The sequence below is a fragment of the Sceloporus undulatus genome, chromosome 7 (assembly GCF_019175285.1).
Source record: "Sceloporus undulatus isolate JIND9_A2432 ecotype Alabama chromosome 7, SceUnd_v1.1, whole genome shotgun sequence".
Lineage (NCBI taxonomy): Eukaryota > Metazoa > Chordata > Lepidosauria > Squamata > Phrynosomatidae > Sceloporus > Sceloporus undulatus.
In genome coordinates, this window is record NC_056528.1 from 28,699,217 (window position 1) to 28,721,772 (window position 22,556).

The 22,556-nt window shown below is 45.0% G+C and overlaps 1 protein-coding gene across 1 annotated transcript; it reads left to right on the top strand.

The window, feature by feature from the left end:
• Positions 1–259: 259 nt before the first annotated feature.
• On the top strand, positions 260–22,404 carry SAFB2 (scaffold attachment factor B2). The gene is given in 22 exon segments (XM_042479459.1): positions 260–622; positions 2,954–3,041; positions 3,751–3,815; positions 3,912–4,193; positions 5,676–5,738; positions 5,977–6,004; positions 6,910–7,459; positions 7,994–8,040; positions 9,757–9,857; positions 11,547–11,696; positions 12,556–12,662; positions 13,790–13,938; positions 14,513–14,604; positions 15,638–15,774; positions 18,731–19,024; positions 19,670–19,807; positions 20,342–20,381; positions 20,717–20,751; positions 20,753–20,803; positions 20,949–21,061; positions 21,394–21,459; positions 22,026–22,404. Coding segments are annotated over 21 exon segments (2,763 nt in total). The 5' UTR covers positions 260–442; the 3' UTR covers positions 21,447–21,459; positions 22,026–22,404.
• The last annotated feature ends 152 nt before the right edge of the window (positions 22,405–22,556 follow it).

The window sequence follows — 22,556 nt, forward strand, 5'->3', positions numbered from 1 at the left end:
ACGCGCACTAAAGGGACCAAAGCCGTGAGAGGGAAAGAGGGGGGTAAAGCTACGCATGCACAAAAGGAGCCAGACGTTCTACCGTGTCGCGCATGCGCGGGAAAGGAGCCCTCCCCTTTCTTTACTCAGAATGAGGTCACCCGGCTTTGAGTCCCTTCCCGCAAGAGGAGCGTCCGCGCACGCGCGGTGAGCGCTCCAAATGGCCCAGCCCTCGCGCATGCGCACAAACACCTCTAAAGGTTGACCCTCCCGCGCGTGCGCAGTACGCACCGCTCGCCATTTTGTTCTTCCTATGGCAAGCGGGAGAGCTCGCGCGCTTCACACGAACCGTCCTTTTTAAAACCATATCTACATAATAGTAATAGCTTTATTAACATCTTTGGCGTGTCAAAGTGGTGCCTGAGGCGAAGGCAAGGCTAGAAGTCGGTCGAGAAGTTTCGCAATGGCGGCGGCGGCGGCGGGGGAGAACCAGGCCGTCGAGGCGGCCTCCGTTTCCCTCGGCGGTTCGGAGAATACGCGCCGCCTGGCCGAGCTCCGCGTGATCGACCTCCGGGCCGAGCTGAAGCGCCGCAACCTGGACAGCAGCGGCAACAAGAGCGTCCTCCTCGAGCGCCTCAGGAAGGTAAAGGGAAAGGCTGAGAGGGAGAGGGGCTGCGGCGCGGGGCCGAAGGGGTTAAAACGCTACTGCGCATGCGCCGCCGCAGCCTCCCTCGGAGGAACATAGATCCAAAAGTTGTAGAGGCGCGCCCCCTCCAGGCGCTTCCGGGTTCATTCCAGCAAGGACTTTGGTTCTCCAAGTATTTTGGACATCAAAATGGTGAAGGGCCTGGAAACCATGAAGCCTTATGAGGAACGCCTTAGGAAGCTGGGGATCTTTAGCCTGGAGAAGAGACGGTTCAGAGGTGGCGTGATAGCCCTGTTTAAGTATTTGAAGAGGTGTCACCTTGAGGTGACATAAGCCAACAGTGTGATGGGGCAGCTAACAAGGCCAATGCGATTCTAGGCTGCAACAATAGAAGTATAGTGTCTAGAGCAAGGGAAGTAATAGGGCTACTCTATTCTGCTTTGGTCAGGCCTCACTTGGAATATTGTGCCCAGTTCTGGGAAACACAATTTAAAAAGGACGTTGAGAAACTGGAGCCATGTGTCCAAAGGAGGGAGACTAAAGTGGTGAAGGGACTGGAAACCATGAAGCCCTATGAGAAAGGACTTAGGGATCTGGGGATGTTTAGCCTGGAGAAGAGAAGGTTAAGAGGTGATACGATAGCCCTGTTTAAATACCTGAAGGGATGCCATATTGAGGAAGGGAGCAAGCTTGTTTTCTGCTGCTCCAGAGACTAGGACCCGGAGCAATGGATGCAAGCTCCAGGAAAAGAGATTCCACTAGGAGGACCTTCCTGAGAGTAAGGGCTGTTCAACAGTGGAACACACTCCTTCCTCGGAGTGCAGTGGAGTCTCCCTCCTTGGAGGTCTTTAAGCAGAGGCTGGATGGCCATCTGTCAATGGGGATGCTTTGATTGAGAGTTCCTGCATGGCCCTTGTGGTCTCTTCTAACTCTATGATTCTAATTGTGGGAGCTGAAGTCTAAAACATCTGGAGGACCAGAGTTTGGGAACTACTGCACAGGAGTCTCTCTGTACTGCAGAATTGAGGCACTTTTGACACCTTCCATGGCTGAAAGTTAGACTCAGAGAGTTGGAAGAGACCCCAAGGGCCACCCAGCCCAACCCCTTTCTGCCATGCAGGAACTCATAATCAAAGCACTCTTGGTTACAGATGGCCATCCAGCCTCTGTTTAAAGGCCTCCAGAGAAGGAGGCTCCACCACTCCTGAGGATGAGAGAGGTGACTTGCCCAAGGGCACCCAGTGGGTTTACATGGCTGAGCTGGGATTCGAACCCTGGTCTCCAGAGTCGTGGGAAAGACTCAAACCACTGCATCACTGGTTTTTGTACTCTCTCTCTCTCGTTTCATAACAAGCTACAAACCCCAGGATTCCATTGTTGTTGTTGATTTTGACTTGTGGTGACCCTGGTCCAAAACACACTGCATAAATAATCCACTTTGAGACCACTTTAAGCACTTTACAAATCCCAGTGGATTTGTAGCTTTGTGTGTTGGACTGTGTATCCACACTACACATTTCATGCTTTACCTGTTCCAGGACCCATTTGTCTGTCTTTTTGGTCTTCCGCGGTATCCTCAGCACTCTTCTCCGGCATCATATCTCCAATGAATTAACTTCTTTCTGTCTGCTTCCTTTGCTAGCCAGCTCTCTCATCCGTACATGGCGATAGGGAATACAATGGCTTGGACTTTGGCGATCCATGGCACATAGCAAATACCCCTGGTCCTTGGCTGATAGAGCTAGTGTGGTTTGAATGGTGGACTAGGACTCCAGGAGACCAGGGTTTCCCGCTCAGCCATGAAACCTCGGGCAAGTCACAGTCTCCCAGCCTCAGAGGATGGCAGCGACAAACTCACTCTGAATGAATCTTGCCAGGAAAGCCATGATAGGTTCAGCTATCAGTGAACCTAAGGTGAACTTATTATGGGGTTTCCTGGCAAGATTTGTTCAGGGTGAGTTTGCCACTGCCATCCTCGAGGCCTGACTATAGTGAGATACGAGGAGCGATTAACAGCATTGTCCAAAGGCAGTGGAAAAACATATTGTGCGGAACCAACATTTGTAGGCGTCTATATGTGTAGCATAGAAGGGGACATGTAATGCAAATATATCTCAAGCATTTCTGAGTATGTGCACCCTTTTATCCATCGTAAGTTAATAAAATTGGTTTGTAACAGTTTACAGTTATCTGTTTTAGGCAGCTGGCAAAGACCTGTAGTATGGCAGACTGTTCTCTCAGGCTTACGTTCTAAAAGACCCTGTCTTTTGCTTCCTACTGAATACGACGCTCCTTTGTAAATGCTGACTTGTTGTCTGTCTTTAATAGGCTATAGAGGAGGAAGGGGGAGATGCTGAGGAGATCCCAGTGGCGTCAGAAATAACCCCCAAGAGGGCACCCAAGAGAAGCAGCAAAGGTATGCAAGTGTGTACAGTTCAGATTCTTTTGTTAAAGGAGGAATAGCATTTATTTTGTGCCAAGTCAGATCTCTGTATGTTCCTGAAGACACTGACGCATTTCTCATGTCTTTAGGGCAATGTAGTTGGAGAGCAATACATATTTAAGTAAATATATAATTTTTTACCCAACCTTTCCCATACAAAAAGTCCCAAGGGGGCTGACAGAGATCATTAACAAGGGAAACCCCACACTTAGGTTTGCTAGCTTCAGCACAGTGCCTGGACTCTTCTCCTTCTTTGGAGGTTTTCAAGCAGAGGCTGGATGGCCATCTGTCAGGAGTGATTTGATGGTGTCTTCCTGCATGGCAGAAAGGGGCTGGAGCGGATGGCCCTTTGGGGTCTCTTCCAACTCTAGGATTCTATCATTCTATGATTCTTCTATTATTAATTTACTGTACAGGAGAAAGGCAATAAGGGGAAGGGATTGGCTGCAACATCAAAATCCCATAAGATAATGGTGAAAGAGCTGCTTTGCAGTGGCTTTGAACCTACAGCTTGTCTCATTCTCTCCTCTGTGTTTCACTTCAAGGTTCGGTTCACCATGCTGTTTTTGTATGTCCAGCGTTGCCACACTCCCAGACTTTCCCTTGCGTTAAATTCTGAAACAGAAACACAAGCATGAAGCATCTGTTTGCTTGTTTTTTAACTTGATTCTCATCTTTTAAGGACGTCGAGTGGAGGAAGAAGGCGTTGAAGACAATGGGCTGGAGGAGGACTCCGGCGACGGACAGGTACGGCTAGCCTGGCCTTGTGGCTGTCAAGTAACAGTTCTGCGTTTTGAGTCCTGCTGGCAACTCTTATATATGTGGCTTTTTTTCTTTTTGCAGGAGGATATTGAAGCAAGTTTGGATAATTTGCAGGATATTGACATGATGGAAATTAGTGTGTTAGATGAAGCTGAAATAGATAACAGCAGTGATGTAGACTGCCAAGAGGAGGAGGACAATGCTGGTAGTAGACTTGACTCCCTCCTTGGTAGTAAAGAAAATGCTGGTGCAGAACAGACAGACGTTCCAGAACAGCTGGCAGGAAACCCTGTAGGTAACATGGAGTCACCTCCACCCTTGTCAGATATTAAAGAAGAATCGAGAGAAATACCAGTAGCCATGGTATGCATCTCTTTAAACTATGCAGAATGAGATGATTGATCACCATGACTTCTCCCACCCCTTACAAATTCAATTATTAAAAGTGATTCTGGGGATGGGGCATAATTGTAAGGGAAAAAGAAAACCTTGATTTCCCCTCCTTTTTGTGTCTGTACATCCATAGCCATGGCTAAAATTTATAAGCTTGGAATGCATGCGTCATCAACATATTGTCTAATAGCGAGAATCCAGAAAGAGTTTGGGTTTTTAAACAATGCAATGCTTCATCCTTTTTTGGCCATATGCATTTTCATTCTCTCATCTTGGCATGTGAGAGGAGGGTTTGTGGGTGGTCAGGAAGACTTCCTGAGTTGGTGGCCCTGTTTCTGTATCTCTGTCCCCTTAAAAGTGGGAATTTAGGGACCCTGTAACCATGCGGTTAACAAACGCTTTCAGAAGACTGATGTATAATTCCATCAAGCAGATGTGGTTGAGGTCTTGTTGAGTTGCAACTTGAGACATGGTTCCTGTGAAGGACTTTTTGAAGTGAATCCAAAGCAGTTTTTCTACTTGGGGTGCTGCTCCCACTAAATTCAGGGTGATCTTCCAATTTATAAATGGTCTGAGATCCTGTCTGGAAGCTCAGTTAAATGCAGAGTGGACTTTGAATCCCACTTCTTCAAGGCTCCCCCTTTGTCAGGAGAGGACAGAACTTGAAGGTGTACAACAACAAACCCTTACATAGTTGCTCAGCCCTGCTTTAAAAATTCCTGCACAGTGGCGGCAAAAGTCAATACTTAGCCTTGGCTGTGTACATAGCAGCACAATAACTTGTCCAGATCTCTTCATTGAGCATAATATATTAAAAGAGTATTTGTTTCACGTTCTTAAACCATCAGTTGAGCTGTCAGAAAGTCTAGGAAAGCTCCTCCGTTTGCACCAGGTTTCTTCCAAACCTTTTTTGTGTTGCTATGTTGGAGAACCAACCCAAATCTTGATGTATCCTGGCTCTTTGAGCTGCTAAAAACCAACATCTGATATCTGTTTTGACCAGAGCTCAGCAAAATAACCTTTTTGGATTGAATCTCCCTGAATTCCCTGCCCGGCTGGCCATGCTGACTTTGGCAAACAGTGTGGGTGACATACTAAAACAACCTCCTCTTCTTTCAGGTGTGGAAATAATGAATCAAACAAGAGGAAAAAAAATTTGTGGGTTGGTGGTTAGTAAACTGGAAGCAATGTATTCCCTGGGGACACAACCATGAGCCATTGCGGCAACACCACAATTTGTCATTTTGTCATCATTTTCCTTTTAGTATCTCAGTTTCATTTCTTGGGTGTGACCCAGAGCTAGCAAATATTGGTTCGTTATTATCTGTTTGAGGGTGGGAACAGGGTTGGTGAAAGGAAGTTGGCTTCGCTCGTCTTCTGGACGTTTACTTGGGTTTTGTTGAGAAAATGGTGAATTTTCAGAGAGATTGAAGCTTTTCTTACTATTTTTAGGTAGAGGGTGAAGATGTCGGGGGCGCCTTAGAACAGCCCCCCTCTGACTTTGCAAACATGCAGGTAACTTTTCTTCTTCATTCAAATGTTATCTGTCTGAGCGTCTTAATGTTGGAATGTGTTCCCTTCTGGATGCAGCCTGCAAAATAGTCAGTGAGTTGAGAGCTTTCCACATTGCATGCTCTTCTCTACCTTCTTGTTTCCATCCCCAGAAAACTGATCCTAAACAATGGTAGATCTGATGAAACTGCCTTGTCTCTTTGCTAACAGTTTCCTTGTTTCTCTTTTTAAATTTTATTAGGACCTTGAAGAATTCCCCTTGGAAACAGGTACCGTTCTTTAATTCCACACTGCCTTGCCCCTGAATCTTCCACATAGCTTTCAAGCACCCAAATCCCCTTAGTTACTCTCCTCAGTATTATTCCATTAATATTGATAGTTCATTATTCTAACTGGTGCACGGACCAATTCACGTGCAGAAAAGAAAGAGAGAGCTACAGAGATTGGAAACCCAGTCATATCACCAGGTCTGCAGCAGTATCTTATCTCACTGCACACGCCAGTGTTTTTACAATGCTTTGCTTTAAATCTCTTGATGGGGAGACGTGAGTTGACCCTTGCCAGGGATAGTACTTCGTGCAGAGCGGACCTTGTGATATCACGCGGTGCCTTGGTACTGTAACTTTGACTAGAGAAGTACGATTGAGTGTAAATGCAGGGACACAAAACACTTCTGGATACCTGAAGAAAAGAAGATGGGTCGGCCATGGAAATTCCTTGCACTTTGTTTTCTGGACTACACCTGTATTCCAATTCCATCTGAAGCTGTTGCAGTGTTGATGTTATGGACTAGTCTCCTTAAACATAAAACATCATCTACATCAGCAAACTGAACTTTTAAAAAAAGAATCAACACACAGACTTTGGAAACTAATTTCTGGAAGAATGGAAAAGCTGCGCAACTACATGAAGACACTCAAGAAACAAGCTGGGAATGTCACACATAAAGGTTTTTCTTCCTTCTCTCTTTCAGGCAGTGCTCTGACAGCTGTCTTAGACAGCAGTTTAGTTGTAGGCGTTATAATGTGGTGTAGCCGAGGGGTTTTCCAATCTCTGTACAGCGTTAGCCATTCTCTCGGTGTTAGTGTGGCAGCCATGCCTGATCCGCATTTGTCTTTGCTGTGTTTCCCTGGTGATTAAACCTTGTGCCATTCTATTCCTGTTAAATCCATAGAAAATGAGAAAATGCTCGACATTTTGGGTGACACTTGTAAATCTGAGCCCCTTAAAGAAGACCCTCCTGAAGCGGAGCAGGCGCAAGAAAGGAATGACCCGTTGGCGGGCAAAAAGGCATCCGAGGAAGAGGAAGAAGATGCGCTTGGCGGCGCCTCCACCGCTCAGCCGGAAGAAGAAGAGGCTTTAGATTCGGAGAGCCAGTCAGGCCAAGAAGCCGAGAAAGAAGAGGAGGAAGCCAAGCACTTAGTTGTAGCGAAAGGGGAGCTGAGCGGACAGAGAGTTGAGGAAGCCAAAGTGGACTCTGACTCTTTAGCGGTAGAGAGCAGGAGTGGAGGTGGAGGTGGTGAAGGAGGAGGAGGAGGAGGAGGTGAGAGTAGCAGAGGAGCCCAGACTCTGGAAGCCAGTAGTGAGGAAACCGCGGAGACGGACGCAGGGCCCCAGGTGCTTAGCCCAGAGGCCGAGAAGATGGAAGCCAAGGCTAAATGTGAGGAAGAGTCCTCTGCCACTAAAGAGTCCTCTGCCAAAGAGGCTGGTGATCAGAACACGAGGTTTGTTTTTTCTCCGTTTTAGACCAGATGCTGTCTTTTTTCCTTCCCCGTTGGTTGTTTATCAAAGCCAATGCGTTGCGATTCCTCGAATGACCCTGCTCAGGGCCTTAACAATATTGTAGCTTTTTGGCCTAAATAGAATCTCTCTTTTTTTGTTTTAGTTGTCCTTGCACCTGTTTTTTGGGGGAGGGCGGGTAGAAGATGGCTTGATAGCCTTCCTTTCTTTCTAAGCATTTATTTTATGTCTTGGTTTTCCAAGGTTGCAATTCTTAACCTTTTTCTGTGTGAACAATTAGCCCAGTAACCTCTCACTGCCCTGTCAAGCTGCTTCTGCTTTTTTTTAAACAAAGCCCCTTTGACGCTTGTGGGGGATTTAATTCTCCTTCCAGAGCTGATTTTAATTCTCTTTTCTGAGCTGAAAGGAGCTGATTCTCCTTTCAAGTATCTGATTATAGCAGATGCAGCCTTCCCCCCTCCCCTTGCAGGTCCTCTTTTTGATTGAGTAACATTCTTTTCTTTCCCCTCTGCCTTTAGCTCCGTTGAGGATACAGATGTTAAAAGTGGTTTGAAAGATGAGAAGAGTAAGTATATACCTGTGTAAGATTCCTTCTATCCCAGTCCTGGGAAAAGTTGCATAAAGATAATGGTTGGAATCCTGTATCAGCTACTAAGTTCAGTTGGCCCTCAGCTTTCCTGAGGGTCATGGGCCCAGGATGCCTGTGAAAATGGAAGAGATGCCAATTATTCTTTGTTCCTGTTAATCTGTTAGCCTTTGTACCCGAGCGAATACTTCTCTAGGCATTTCTAGGTCCTCCATTGCAAATCTATGATCTTCCTATAAATGCCCTAAGGAGAATGTGTTTTTTCGGTTGAGTATAGAACAGCAATGGAAGTGGCGGCAAATACAGTAACCCACGAATAATCAGATCTGTGAAAGTTTAGCCTGCAGTTGTGGAGGGACAACTATACACTTAATGAAGTAGAATTAATTCTAGTTGTTGTCTGCCTTCAAATCATTTTTGACTTTGGTGACCCTATCACAGGGTTTTCTGGGTGACTTGCCCACAGTCACCCAGTTGGTTCCCATGACTGAGAGGGGAAGCGAATCCTAACCTCCATTGTTGTCCTATGCTCAAACCACTACACACTGGCTCTAACTATAGTTGGCTAGCTATTAGTTAACTAAGTAACTTCTCCTGGCCTGAACACCCTTGTGCAAACATCATTCACCCGTGGTCCAGTTGCTGGCAGAAAGTCTGCCTTTCTCCTCATGCACTTGATGCCCAGTAAAATAGGTTAGGAGAAAGTTAAGATTGTAGCAATAGTGTCACAGTCATGACTAAATAACAATTATGAATATAATAATAATAATAATAATAATAATAATAATTTATACCCAGCTCTTCAGCCAAGGCTATCAGAACAGCTGCCAATTAGTAAATCTAGGTAACTGTTTCGTATTCACAATTGTTACTTTGTCATGATTGCAAACTTGCCACAGCCGAAGTTGGTGACCTCCCAGCTCCAGGGGTTTCTGGATGAGACAGATTGTCTAGACCCATTTCAATCTGGTTTCAGGCTTGGTTATGGCAGCTTTGGTTGTCTTGAGCTACGGAACGAGCTGGACAGGGCGAGTGTGTCCCTATTGGTTCTGCTGGACCTCTCAGTGACTTTTGATACCATTGACCATGGTGATCCTTCTGGGCCACCTCTCTGAGATAGGACTTGTGGATAAACTCAGAAGGTGGTGCTGGGGGACTCTTGTTTGGCGCCCTAGTGTTGGCCTGTGGACTCCCAAGGGGTTCTGTTTTGTCTTCCATACTGTTTGACATCTACAGTGTCACCAGCATGTGGATGACATCCAGTTGTCTCCACTTTTCCTTTTCTGTGCATTTCCAAATGAACTGGCCACTGCTGAAACTGGCATCCAGGCTCAAGGAGAACACCTTAGCTGTGAGCCTTAGATTTCAGCAACAGTGTGATCCCATCTAGAACAGGCAGAGTCTCTATTCCCTGATTTGCCTTTTGACTGAGCAGGAGCACCTCCATCTTGTCTGGATTAAGCTTCAGTTTGTTTGTCCTCATCCAGTCCATTGCTGACAACAGACATTGGTCCTTTTCCAAGCCTTAGCATCTCTTTCCTGTATGCTCCTGCCTTTCAATAGTAAACAAACGAAGCGTGACTTTTTCAAGCAGGGTCATAACTTTTGGGGCTGTTAACATTTTACTGTTCCTCCCCTCTTCTTTTTTTTTTTCCAGAGGTAGAATTTTATCTTATTTTGTTTTCCCATCTTTAGGTCGCCCAAGCAGTAGCTCCAGCAAAAATCTCTGGGTCAGTGGCCTTTCGTCTTCAACCAGAGCTACCGATCTGAAAAATCTCTTCAGCAAATACGGAAAGGTACAGGCATCTGTAATAAAAGCTGTTGGCTGAAAGATATTAAATCTTGTCAGACGATGGTTCTAGTTGTTCCTTTTATGAGGGGGTGCCCTTTCTCTACATTTTCTCCTCCTCCTTCAATTCTCTTTTCTTGGCCTCAACCCATTTCATGGAGAGCCTGTCCAGACAACTAGGCATAGCTGTGCAAACAGAATGAGTTTCCTTCAAGCTGAGAGCATCAGCCAGCTTTGTCGAAACAGCTTGATTCATGCTGGGAAGCACCAGTTTGCTTGGAACAGATTTCTCTTTGGCTTGCCTCCACATCAGCGGAGGCTTGATATCTGTTATGCTTGCAATTACTTCACAAGAGGTCTTGTTGAGTTTTAGCGCAGGCTGAAGTTAGATCAGGGATTTCTAGATGACTGGCAATGGATACCAAGATTTCTGGTTTCCTGTTTCTTCTTTTTATTATACAGGTTGAGTCTCCCTTACCTGGAATTTTGAAATACTCCAGTATCCGAAATTGTCCACATGGCTGGCTGAGACAGTGACCCTGTTGCTTTCTGATAGTTCCATGTACACAAGCTTTCTTTCGTGTACAAAATTGTATAAATAATGTATAAAATTATCTTCAGGCTATTGTACAAGATGTGTATGAAACAAATGGGTTTTGTGCCTAGACATGGGCCCCATTTCCAAGAGTGCGTATTCCAAAATAAAACCAAAATCCCAACATTTCTGGTTCCAAGCATTTTGGATAAGAGAGACTCAACCTGTAACCATTAACGGTTACAGGAGTAGAAATAGATATGTCAGTTAAATAAATGAGTGGGCTAAAAACCCACAGTCCTTTAAAATGTAGATATTTTCTATTATATGTAACATATTCATTCTATCGATAGATTAGAATCGTATAATTGGAAGGGATCCCAAGGCATACACAGCTAAAGTACTCTGAAAAGACGCCCATCTAGCCTCTGAAGATTGAGTCCAAAAACACAAGCATACTCTAGAGCAGGGATGTGCAACTATGGAAGACTAGTGTGCAACATTGAAGGACCACACCTGCTTGTACATTTTTTAAAGCCCAAACTAGGGACATTTTCACCATGTTTGGGGTTCGAAAAAGACCTCTCCTGGGTCTAAATTGGCTCCGGGATCTGCAAAATGAGGTGGAAATTCAGCACATGCTTCCAACTGGATATTTTGGAACATTTCAGGGCAAAAATAATTGTCTCTGCCTTAGTGCCTCCAACGTTTAGTTCAGCAGAAATGCATACCTTGGCTGAAATGTTTGGAGAAATGTGCTCAGCCTTGAAAACAGAGTCAGCACAGCATAGTGGTTTGAGTGTTGGATTAAAACTCTGGAGACCTGGGTTAGAATCATTACTCAGCCGTGGAAAGCCACCGGGTAACCTTGGGCAAGTCACACTTTTTCAGCCTCAGAGGAAGGCAAAGGCTGGCTCTGAACAGATTTTGCCAAGAAAATCCTGTGATAGAGTCACCTTAGTGTCACCACATAACAAAGCAGTGATAGAAAACAGATCTTTCTCCTTTCAAGTCTGCAGTTTTCCCCTGTGGGGGTAAATGTTTCAGGCTTCTCCAGCATTTTGTAGAGAGGCGTGATATAAATAAATATTATTATTATTAGTTAGACTTACACATCTTTTGAACTCTCTTCTTCTCCCCCCCCCCCCCCCCAAATAACAGGTGGTAGGTGCCAAAGTGGTAACAAATGCCCGCAGCCCTGGCGCTCGGTGCTATGGCTTTGTCACCATGTCTTCATCTGAGGAGGCAACCAAATGCATCACCCATCTGCACAGGACAGAGCTGCATGGGAAAATGATCTCTGTGGAGAGGGTGAGTTGTGCTGGGGCTTCATGGAAGCCCTGGGAATTACACCAAGCATTGGGATAAGGCATTAAAATGGGGTGGAGAACTCTTGGCTCTTTGGATGTCATCAGTTCAGAAATTCAAGATTCAGTAATTATAACCCAGCAAATCTTTATTCAGCATTATAGTTCTATGCCAGAGATATCTGTCAGCATTAAAGAGCAAGCGCTAATGTTGTCTAATGAAACCATGCACAATTTTAGATTCATGTGGGGCTCAATTCTTATTTCTTACAATTAATAAACACATTTCCCCCTCTCGTGCCAGTACCACCCATTCTTTGTTCTTGCAGTTAGGGGATTCTCATAGGAGCGACTTTGAACACGCTTGAATCATGCCTGTCTTCCCTTGAGAATTTTCTCACTACCTGTGGCTGAAATCACCATGTCTCTGTAATAACTGGTTTATAATTGCATAACCCATCACTTAACTTTCCCAATATTGTATGTCCGGACAGTTGCTTGTGCATCTTCTGACATTGGGACAGATATTAATGGTGCTGCTTCGCTATGTTTCCAGCTGTGTTACTGTGACGGGACGTTCACCGCCCTTTTCCCCCTGCTTTTGTGTGGAGCAGTGCTTCTCAGGGAGTCTGATGTGGGGAGGCCATAATTTTTCTTCCTCAGTCTGCCTAGGACTGGGATTTGTTCATTTTTCTGTAGGGACCTACAGATGGTGCTCCATGGACCACCATTTTGAATAATACCAAGGTAGAGGACAGTTTCAACGTGCTGTCCCACACCTTCCCACACACACATTTAGAAAACCATTTTGTCATTTGAACCATGGTAGCACTAAGCCACCAATCTCCTCTGTATCATTCCAGGCCAAAAATGAACCAGCGGGGAAAAAGGTATCATCAGACAAAAAAGAAAATGAAGGAGGAAAGAAGGAAAAGGACCGGCGCCATTCATCAGAGTCACGATCAGAAAGGTGAAGTAGTGGTTTTAACTCTTGTTATGCATCACATACAGGTTGAGTCTCCCTTATCCAAAATTTCTGAAATCTGAAATACTCCAAAACCAAAACTTTTTCATGGGTGGCTGCAATAGTGACACCTTAGCTTTCTAATGGTTCAGTGTATGCAAACTTACTTCATTCACACAGTTGTTTTTAAAAAATGTATAAAACTACCTTCAGGTTATATGAAAAAGGAGTATATGAAGCAGATGAATTTTGTGTTTAGATTTACCTCTCCCAAGATACCTCATTATGTATGTATATGTAAATACAGGTATTATAAAATCCAAAAATTAAATACCAGTAAATCCGAAATCCAAAACACTTCTGATCACAAGCATTTCAGATAAGGGGGGGGGGCAACCTATATTAAAGCCAAATAAACAAACCTTTCTTTCAAACATAAATGGACAATAATGCATGCTCTTGATTTCGGCAAACCAGGGTTTAAACCAGTGCTTCTCAACCTTCCTAATGCCACTACCCTTTCATGCAGTTCCTCATGTTGAGGTGACCCTCAACCATAAAATTGTGGTGTCTCGGTTCCTAAGACCACCGAAAATACATGTTTTCTGATGGTCTTAGGTGACCCCTGTGAAAGGGTCGTTTGACCCCCAAAGGGATTGTGACCCACAGGTTGGGAATCGCTGATTTAAACTAACCACACTTTGGCTTGATTCAAACAAAATCTGAACTCGGTGTTAACTGGAAAATGGGTGCTTCCGATCCCCTTGTAGATGTGTTGAAAGAAGGGAGGGATGCTAAAATATGATGGATGTGATGCCATGATACACACAGACAGTAGCTTTTGGTGGCTTTGATCTGTGTGGATGTGTATACAGTCGGCCCTTCTTATACACGGATTCAAGCATCCATGGTTTGAAAATGTTAAAAAAAAAAGGATAAATTTCAAATATCAAACCTTGATTTTCCATTTTTTATAAGGGACACCATTTTTCTATGTCATATTTAATAGGACTTGAGCATACACGGATTTTGTTATACACGGGGGATCCTGGAACCAAACCCCAGCGTATAACAAGAGTCCACTGTACCTGTCTGTGCACTTTATGGTGCTATTAAACTTGTGCTGCCTGTAGGTCACACAGTCTTCGAAAAGAAGAAAAATCAGACAAAAAGGATGAGCCCAAGAAGTCAGATGAGAAGGATGGTGGGGAGGCGAAAGAGGGGGAGAAATCAGAGGAGGAGCACAAAACGGGGTCTGGCCGTTCACGTTCTGTTAAATCAGGTGAATCATTTTCTTGTGGGATAGTTTTATGATTTTGTTCCTTTTCATGAGGCAGGAGTGGTGTGTGGGTGGTTTAGAAATCTAGGTCTAAGACAGAGACCTGCCATGAAGTATGCCTCCCATTTTAAATTAGGGGAAAAGACTATAGTAGTGTGGTTGGTTTTGTGAGAAATACCGTATTTCACCTTCAAGTGTGTCAGAGCCATTTCCTTGTAGTCAGTTTGGCCCTGTTAAGAACAATTGCTTTATCTCCAGCCTTCGTCAAAGATAAGATCAAGAACAGCATATATCTTCCCTCTTCTTTATCTTAACTTTTGGCAGATCTTTGTTTCTTAACTGTGTCAGAAATATGTCTTGGGTACTTCTCGCCCCCCTCCCCAACATCCCTGGCCGACATGAACCTTGCGATGTTGCTCATTGTTACTTTGTCCCTGTTGTCAATATCAGATATTTAGAGGGCTTTGGATTTGAGAACTTAATTGGTTTTTGATGTTTAAAGAAAGACACCTGTTGATACTGCATTTGTTCTCGAGAAAAGATGTCCTGAAACAATGCTGTTTTTGTGCTGACACAGCAAGCCGAGGAACCGAGCGGACGGTAGTCATGGATAAATCGAAAGGAGAGCCAGTTATCAGTGTGAAAACTTCCACCACGTCAAAAGAGAGAGTAAGTGTGGATTTGATTTCAGCGCTGGAAGTTGGGAAAGGCGACATATATTCTTGTGGCTTCGGTAAATCAACATACAAACCTATTTCCAAGTGCATACAGAGGTCACATAAATCTGTAGCTTTTATGTGACTTGGGTGAGGAACAGTTGATCCTACAGAATTCTTTGGGCTGCAGATTTACACAGTCTTTAACCCTTGGCCATGCTGGCTGGGAGTTGAAGTCCAGAATGCTTGGGAAACCAAAGTTCCTCACCTCTAGTATGACACAGTGTGTCAAAGGAGGAACAAAAGGCAGATAACAGCCAAGGCTTTGGCTGAAAAACTCCTCTGGTATATCATGGATAAATCCTTGCACATCCTACCTTTAATATCTAGTTCCAGAAGAGGATTGGAGCTTAATTTTGGGGGATTTATCCTCCTGTAATCCAGATGGGGAAGGTGTGATCTTCCTAATGCTGTTGAAATCCAGCTCTCACCATCTGAGACCATGGCTCTACTGGCTGGAGTACAAGGGGATTTGAGTCTGGCAACATCTGGAATACCACCCCATTCTAAAGCTTCCAAAGTTATTGCAGCCTTACAGCCCCTAGAGCAGTGGTTCCCAATCTGTGGGTCGGGACCCCTTTAGGGGTCGAACGACCCTTTCACAGGGGTTGCCTAAGACCACCGGAAAACACATTTTCACATAGCAATGAAAATAATTGTATGGTTGGGGTTCGCCACAACATGAGGAACTGTATTAAAGGGTCACGGCATTAGAAAGGTTGGGAATCACTGCCCTAGAGGATGTTTTGGACCTTTTTTTTATTTTTTGCAATGGGATTGTGTGGTAGGGGGCTACTACATCCCTTTAGCACCCCATAGTTGCCGACCCCATTCCTTTGAGGTCGTGATGTCTATTGCAATGGGTTTGCCGTAGTGGCAAGGCTGACCCCTTTGAGGTCATCCTCAAAGCCAGAAGGAGGACAGCAGAGGTTCTTTCTGTCCCATAGTTTTCAATCCTTACTGCTCCTCCCCCTTCCCAACTTTAGAGCACAAAGAGTCCTGACCGGAAGTCAGAGAGCAAAGAGAAACAAGACATTCTGTCATTCGATAAAATCAAAGAACAGCGAGAGCGGGAGCGGCAGAGGCAACGGGAGCGAGAAATCCGAGAGACGGAACGCCGAAGGTGGGTTGGGTTTGGTTTATTTTAATTACATTTACATCTTGCATTTCTGTTAGTATGCAAAATTCAGGGACTGGCCCTGAAATTGCCATCTACAGTAGTGGTAAGTCAAGAGGAAAACCTGAGGTGCTGAGACTTCTGGGCAACCCATTCTGTCTCTTTGGCTTTCGGCAGGAGCTCATGGCCCTTCCCCGTGACACCGGGATTCCCCAGTTTTGTACAGATTCTCTCTCCCCCCCCCCCCATTCCAAAAGATTGAGAAGAGCCAGTGCAGCATAGTGGTTTGAGTCTTGGACTATTATTCTGGAGACCAGGGTTTGATACCCGACTCGGTCATGAAACCCATTGGATTGCCTTAGATCAAGTCACCCTCTCTCAGCCTTGAGAAGTCAGTGGCAAACCTCCTCTGAACAAATTTTGCCAAGAAAACCCCATGATGTGGTCACCTTAGTGTTGCCATAAGTCAGAAACAACCTGAAGGCACACAACAACACAACAAAAGCTTTAATACAAATGTAGCATTAAATGTAATTTATGAAAATTAAGTGTATGCATATTTATTTATTAAATATGCATATGCTTAATATTCATAAATTACACTTAATACTACATTTATATGAAAGGCTTTCGATTGTCATTTTCTCTTGCTTTTGCCCACCATTTTCTGAAGTTGAACTTGGCCCTCTGGCTGAATGAGGATCCCCACTTTAGAAGGGTGTAAAGTCAGGCAGAATCAGAGCTGTGATGCGTAAAGGAAAATAGACTTAGCCTTACCTCTCAGTGTTTCAAAAACTCTCCCTCTTGCACCCCATAAATGAAGCTGTGGGTAAACACTTTCCCCCCAGCGAACTAAAAATCTGCTAAGACGACTACTGCAGGTGAGTCGGAGGATAGGGAAGGAGGATACAGCTTTCAACTTATTCATCCAACCTGCGGGCTGCCAAGTTACATTTTCCATGCTGTGAAGATGGATGTCCTCAGTTTCCTTCGAGGTAGCCTGAAAAGCAGCTGTCATTTAAAACGCCTTTCCAACGGTGGACTGATGTCCCTATTAGCTCATCGATTTGAGTCCTCAACTCAGGTAGAAAAGGAACTGAAGAGCTGCCATGCGCTAACGGGAGCGGAACTGGAACGACTTGTGTGCGCCAGCTCATTTATTTCCCCCTTGTTGTTGTGCATGGAGTGAGCTCCAGTAAAGATACTGCACTGAGCTTCTCCCCTCCCGTTTGAAATATCCTCTTGTTCCTGCAGCAGCCAGAGATCATTATCCTGTGATGACTTTGTGCTCCCTTGACGTTATCTATTATGCGGTTGTCACTCGCCTTGGCGTCCATGCTATCTGCTCAGCTTTAATGGGGATCGTCTGGCTTCGAGTGAAGTGGACTGCATATTCTCTCCCTTTCCCTGGCTTGGTTGTTGCAAGCAGATATTTTATCAGGGGCTCTTTTATTAGAGGAAAGCGTGGCACGATTCGCTCGCAAATGGTTGGGCACGGGCTGGTTTGCGAAGTGCTTTTGTTTTGCACTGAGTAAACATTGTTGGCATGCCTTTTTGTCTTTTGTGACAAGTAGTTATTAAATCCTCCTATACAGAAGTCTCTCTTTTTCAGCCCCTTTTACCACCCATATGTATCTGAACATCTCCATCCCTTCCCTACCCCCTTTCATTTATTTTTCTTATCTGTCTCAGAAGCTCTAGACTAGAGTTTCCAGAGGATCTGAGAGGGTTTTTCTTCTCTCTTCTGATTCAGATGTCTCCCCATTTTCCTTCTCCAGGAAACCCTGTCCATGTCAGAAGGAATCCTAAGTGTGTTACTACATAACCCCCACCACTTTTACAGAGTAGTTGGACCCAACCTGACACCGAGTGAGATAGTTTTAGACACCATTTTCAGCACAACTCATCTGTTGGCAGGCTCTGATTAGGATGCCATCAGGTTGACAGAGTGAGGGGCAGAGGATTCTGCGTAAGGTTTAGCGGCATGCATTTATAGAGTGCTGACTACAGATATAACTCTGCGGTAATTTTCTTCTCATCTGCATCTGAGTTGCTGTAAATCTAAACGAATTACTCTGTCTCCAGATTTTGGTTTTGTTTCGTCTACATCTCCTATCAGCCATAACTGGTAGTGATGGATTATGGATTATGGGAACTGAAGTCCAGAAAGCACCTGAAGGGCCCCACTTGCCCGCTCCTGTTCTAAATGAATTATTTTATCACCAAATTCTCAAACTAGTAGGCAGAGCTGCACAGAATCTTGATCAGAAGAACCAGTTAATAAGAGAGACTCAGTTAGCCCCAAGACATCCATAGTGGAGATTGCTCCTCATTCTTCTTATTGAATAATTAAGTCAGAAACCTTTGCTGATCTACTGCAGAGATCCATCTTCTCTCTTCCCCTTAAACAGGGTGGCTAACTATTCCTCCACCCGGTGTATTTGGCCTACAGTTCATCCCAGCCAGCATCCCTCAGTGACAGATCATGGAATTTGCAAGCCGAACCATCTAGAGGGTCAGATGCTGCCCACTTCCAACTTACCCCTCACTTGGACTTGTAGGATCACCCGCCAGTGGGCAGGGCTTACTTCTTCAGGGTTGGGGTTGTGATGGCGAGAATTTGAGTCTCAGCATGAACAGATTCCATTCTCCCGCCTCCTAGAAGCTATATTTCCCCTCCCAGATCCTGTAGGCCCTCCATGTCAAGCCCCAGTGCCTCCTTTTTTTCTCTGCAGTCTCTCAAAAAACGGTGTCAGGAGGAGGTTTGTGGGTAGTATGGAATTATGGGGTTGAGTGGGAAGAGGGTATTTTTATGTGGCTTTGTGCATTTGGCAGACTTAAAATTGGACTGGATGAGCTTCAGGGACTTTAGAAGTGAGGTCCAGTGTCTGCCTTCAGCTCTGCTCCAGCTCTAGATGTTCTTCTTGCAAATCTGGTTCTCCGTGTGCTTATCCAAACCCAGGGAGCGGGAGCGGCGAGAGCGGGAGCAGCGGGTCCAGGCCGCCCATGAGTGGGACGAGCGGCAGCGGCTTCAGTGGGAGCGGGAGCGCCTCCACTTTCAGAGGCAGCGGCTAGAGCGAGAGAGGATGGAGCGGGAGCGGCTGGAGCGGGAGCGAATGCACATTGAGCAAGAGAGGCGGCGGGAGCAGGAGCGCATCCAGAGGGAGCGCGAAGAGTTGCGACGGCAGCAGGAGCAGCTCCGCTATGAACTGGAGCGCCGCCCAACTTTACGGCGACCGTACGACACGGATTGGAGGTGAGAAGGGCACGCTCTGTCTTTTAAGCTAGAGGATCAATTGACATCATGACAAGCTATGATTTGTCTTAACCATGGTTTGTTGCAGAGGCTGTGAATTGTGGGAATGGTATTGTGAAAGCCGGGATGTCAAGAGCCAAACTTGAATTCTTGGACATCATTGTTTCTACATAAAACAGTGTGATGCAGTTATCTTGGGTTTGAAATTAGCCTCTGTGACCGAGCGTCTTCAGAAAAGTGCCTGTGCTTAAGTCTTACCTATTTCCCTTCTGGTGGGGTCATGTGTCTCCTCCTCTTAGTACTTTGAGACTGTTTGCACATCATGATAAACCATGTTTTGTGTTAATCGTGGTTTGTTACACAAGCTGTTATTTTCCTATCAGATGACCAGGGAAACTGTGGGTGGTCTTCTCCATTTCCAGTAACAAATCGGGGGCTCACATTTTGAGATGTGGTTAGTTGCAACAGTGAAAGATCAGTACCATGTAAAGAATGCAGACCAGCTGCAACGTAACAGTGGGCTAAATCCTGGAAGCATAAACCACCCTTTATTGTATGGCATAAGAGAGAATGTATCTGATAAAGCAGAACTCTTTGGGATGAGTGTGTCAGAGAATTGTTCTCTAACACGTGTTCTTCTTGCAGGCGTGATGATTCGTATTGGCCGGAGGCAAAGCGGATGGCCATGGATGACAGATACCATTCTGACTTCAGCCGCCAAGATCGCTTCCATAGTTTTGACCACAGAGAGCGCAGCCGGTACCAGGATCATCTGATGGATAGGTACCACCTCTTTAGAAACTTAGTACGTCCTTCCTGGACTTTCGGCTTCCATCAGACCTTTTCAGCTGCAACTCTCATTACTCCTGGCTATTGCTGGTTGGGGGTTTGTAGCCCAGCATATTTGGAGGGCAACAGGATTGAAAACATTGTCCAAAGTGCCCCCCTTCCCATGCGACAGTTTTTATTTTTCCCATCAAAAATTAACAAGATTAACAAAGATTCAGAGGAAACGATATTTTGCATTGTTTTTAAGATGTATACCAATGTGGACCCATGTTGGGAGACAGGCGGGATATAAATTAATAGGTTAAATAACCAAATGTGAAATGCCACCAGCAATTTAATTTTGCACAAGACCTACAGTAGTGGCAGAGTTTTGTTATTTATTTATTTATTTGGACTATTTATACCCTGCTCTTCCTTTGCAAAGGTTCTCAGAGCAGCTTACAAATTTTTAATCAGACAGTTTCCAAGGATTATCTACCTGTGGGTTTATGTGTGTTTAATGTCAAATGTCTTTCCTATCATCCACAGGAGAGAAAGTTCAAGAACATTGCCAGATCGAGATGGACAGGTATGTTTGTGCCGAATAGTTGTGATGTCAGGCTTTGCCTGAAAGAGATTCCACCAAAGAGTTTATGGCAGGGATGGGGAATGTATTGGCTCCAGGTAGCATGTGCATGTCAGGTTCATTTTTGAGGCCCCCAATACCACCAAATATATATATACACACACAGACACATAGAGAGAGAGGGGGAGAAATTTTACAGGCTCCTTGGTCTGTTTTAGGCCCAGGAGAGACCTCTTTTAAAAACAGGAACAGTTAAACAGGAGGTTGACTAGTGGTTCTCTTAACTGTGCTAGAAGATCTCTTTGCAGACTGTCCTTTTTCTCTCTTTCCTTTTTCAGCACTATCCTGACCGCCACTCCCGGGACAGCTGGGGGGGGTTACGAGAGGCGGCTGAGCAAAGGACGGGGGTTGCCCCCACCATCCCGGTGAGTGTATGCAAAGGAGAGCGATTTCATGGTGGTGCGGATGGTGGGTATTGTTCGGACTGTTGCGCAGTGCAAAATGTATTGTTTTTCATTCTATTCTGTGCTGCTTGACATCTCCCTTTGGGGTTTTCTCTTCACCATCCAGAGACGGGCGAGACTGGGGAGATCATGGCCGCAAGATGGACGTGCATCAGGACCGTTCGTGGGCAGGCAGTGTGGATAGCGGGATATCGGGACGGGAGCATGAAAGATGGCAAGGTAAAAGGACCACCTTGTCTTTCGCCCCTCATCATTTTCAAAAGCCTAAAGGGATGTATTTGAAAGCCAGTGAGACAAGTTTGATTGGAGATGGGTTCTTGAGAGCTTTTCTATCTTAAAAGAGATTGTTCTATTGTATTCATGAATTTTAAACTCTTTTTAAAGGATTGTGATTTCAATACCTTTTAATTTTTTAAAAAGCCCTTCACACCCCTGACTCTCCTTTGCACTACACATTACAGTGGTTTGATACCACTCTTTTAATGCCGCAGCTCTGCCCTGTGGCATTTTGGGATATGTAGTTTCTTATTCTCTTTCCTTTTGTTCTCCAGCAGGTGAGCGGAGCGTGCCAGGCCAATCTGGACCTGACCATGTAATGAACTGAAGAGGAATGCCAGGTGAGTTCCAAAGAGGAGAGCTGGAAATGACATTTGTTTAAACTCACCTCTCCCTGTGAAGAGGTTCTTTAAACAGGAGGGCCCTCTCAGTAAAAAGAATGCTGTGTGTCAAAGAAGCTGCTTTGAATCCTAGTCTGGGTTGCAGGGAATGTGGGGCATAAGTAAAATTGATGACAGTGACAACTACAATAATCCAAGCAGAAAGCTTGTGTCTGGATAGGGCCTTATCAGGGGTTGCCCTCAGGCTTTGGAATGCTTTTCCTGGGGAAGTTGGAATCCTTCCTTGCCTTTCATAGCTGACAAACACTGGCTTTTGAGAATTCAAGAAAGAACTTTAAAAGAAACTGCTCTGCTGTCTTTCACCTTGCTGTTTATTGGTTTTGAGTTGCATGTTTTGAATTGTTTCAAAATGGTTGCGGGTTCGGTTCCGTTTTGATTTTGGTGGTTGGTATTAATTCGTAAGCCTTATTGAGCCCTGGCTTTGGAGAAAAGGTGGGAGGTAAAGTTTATACTGGTAATAATAATAATAATAATAATAATAATAATAATAATAATTCTCTCCTTAGGCGTGGAGGTTTTTTTGCAAGGCGGAACTGCAAACCCAGAGGCACAAGGAGCCGGCCTGCCGGGCAGCTTTGCGAGTCAGGATAGAACAAGCCGACCCAACGACCCTCGATTTACCCGGCGCTATTGAAAGCACTTGGCCTTTGAAACACTTCCATGGCAGCAGTGTCGAACCTTGTCCCCTGGTTGTTGCTTTGGACTCTTGTCACCAGAAGAGAACACCATAGCACTCTCTCATAGCTTGCATATAATGTAAACTCAAATGTGTGCGTGTGTGTATTTCCCCCCCTCCCTCAATATGTTCTTATCTGGATATACCATTTAGTTGTTTCACAGGAAGCATTCCATTTTTCCATTAACAATAAAATCTCTTATTATGTTGCGCTTGGTGATGGTGAAGTCTCTAAGGCGGCTTGGGCTGAGCAGCTCTCCAAAAAATGTCAAAGCAGTTGGCAGACTGTTTTCTATGAGAAAAGGAAAAGCAGGCATTTTGGCTGGATAGAAACTCCGCATGATGGAAGACTAGGAAGGAG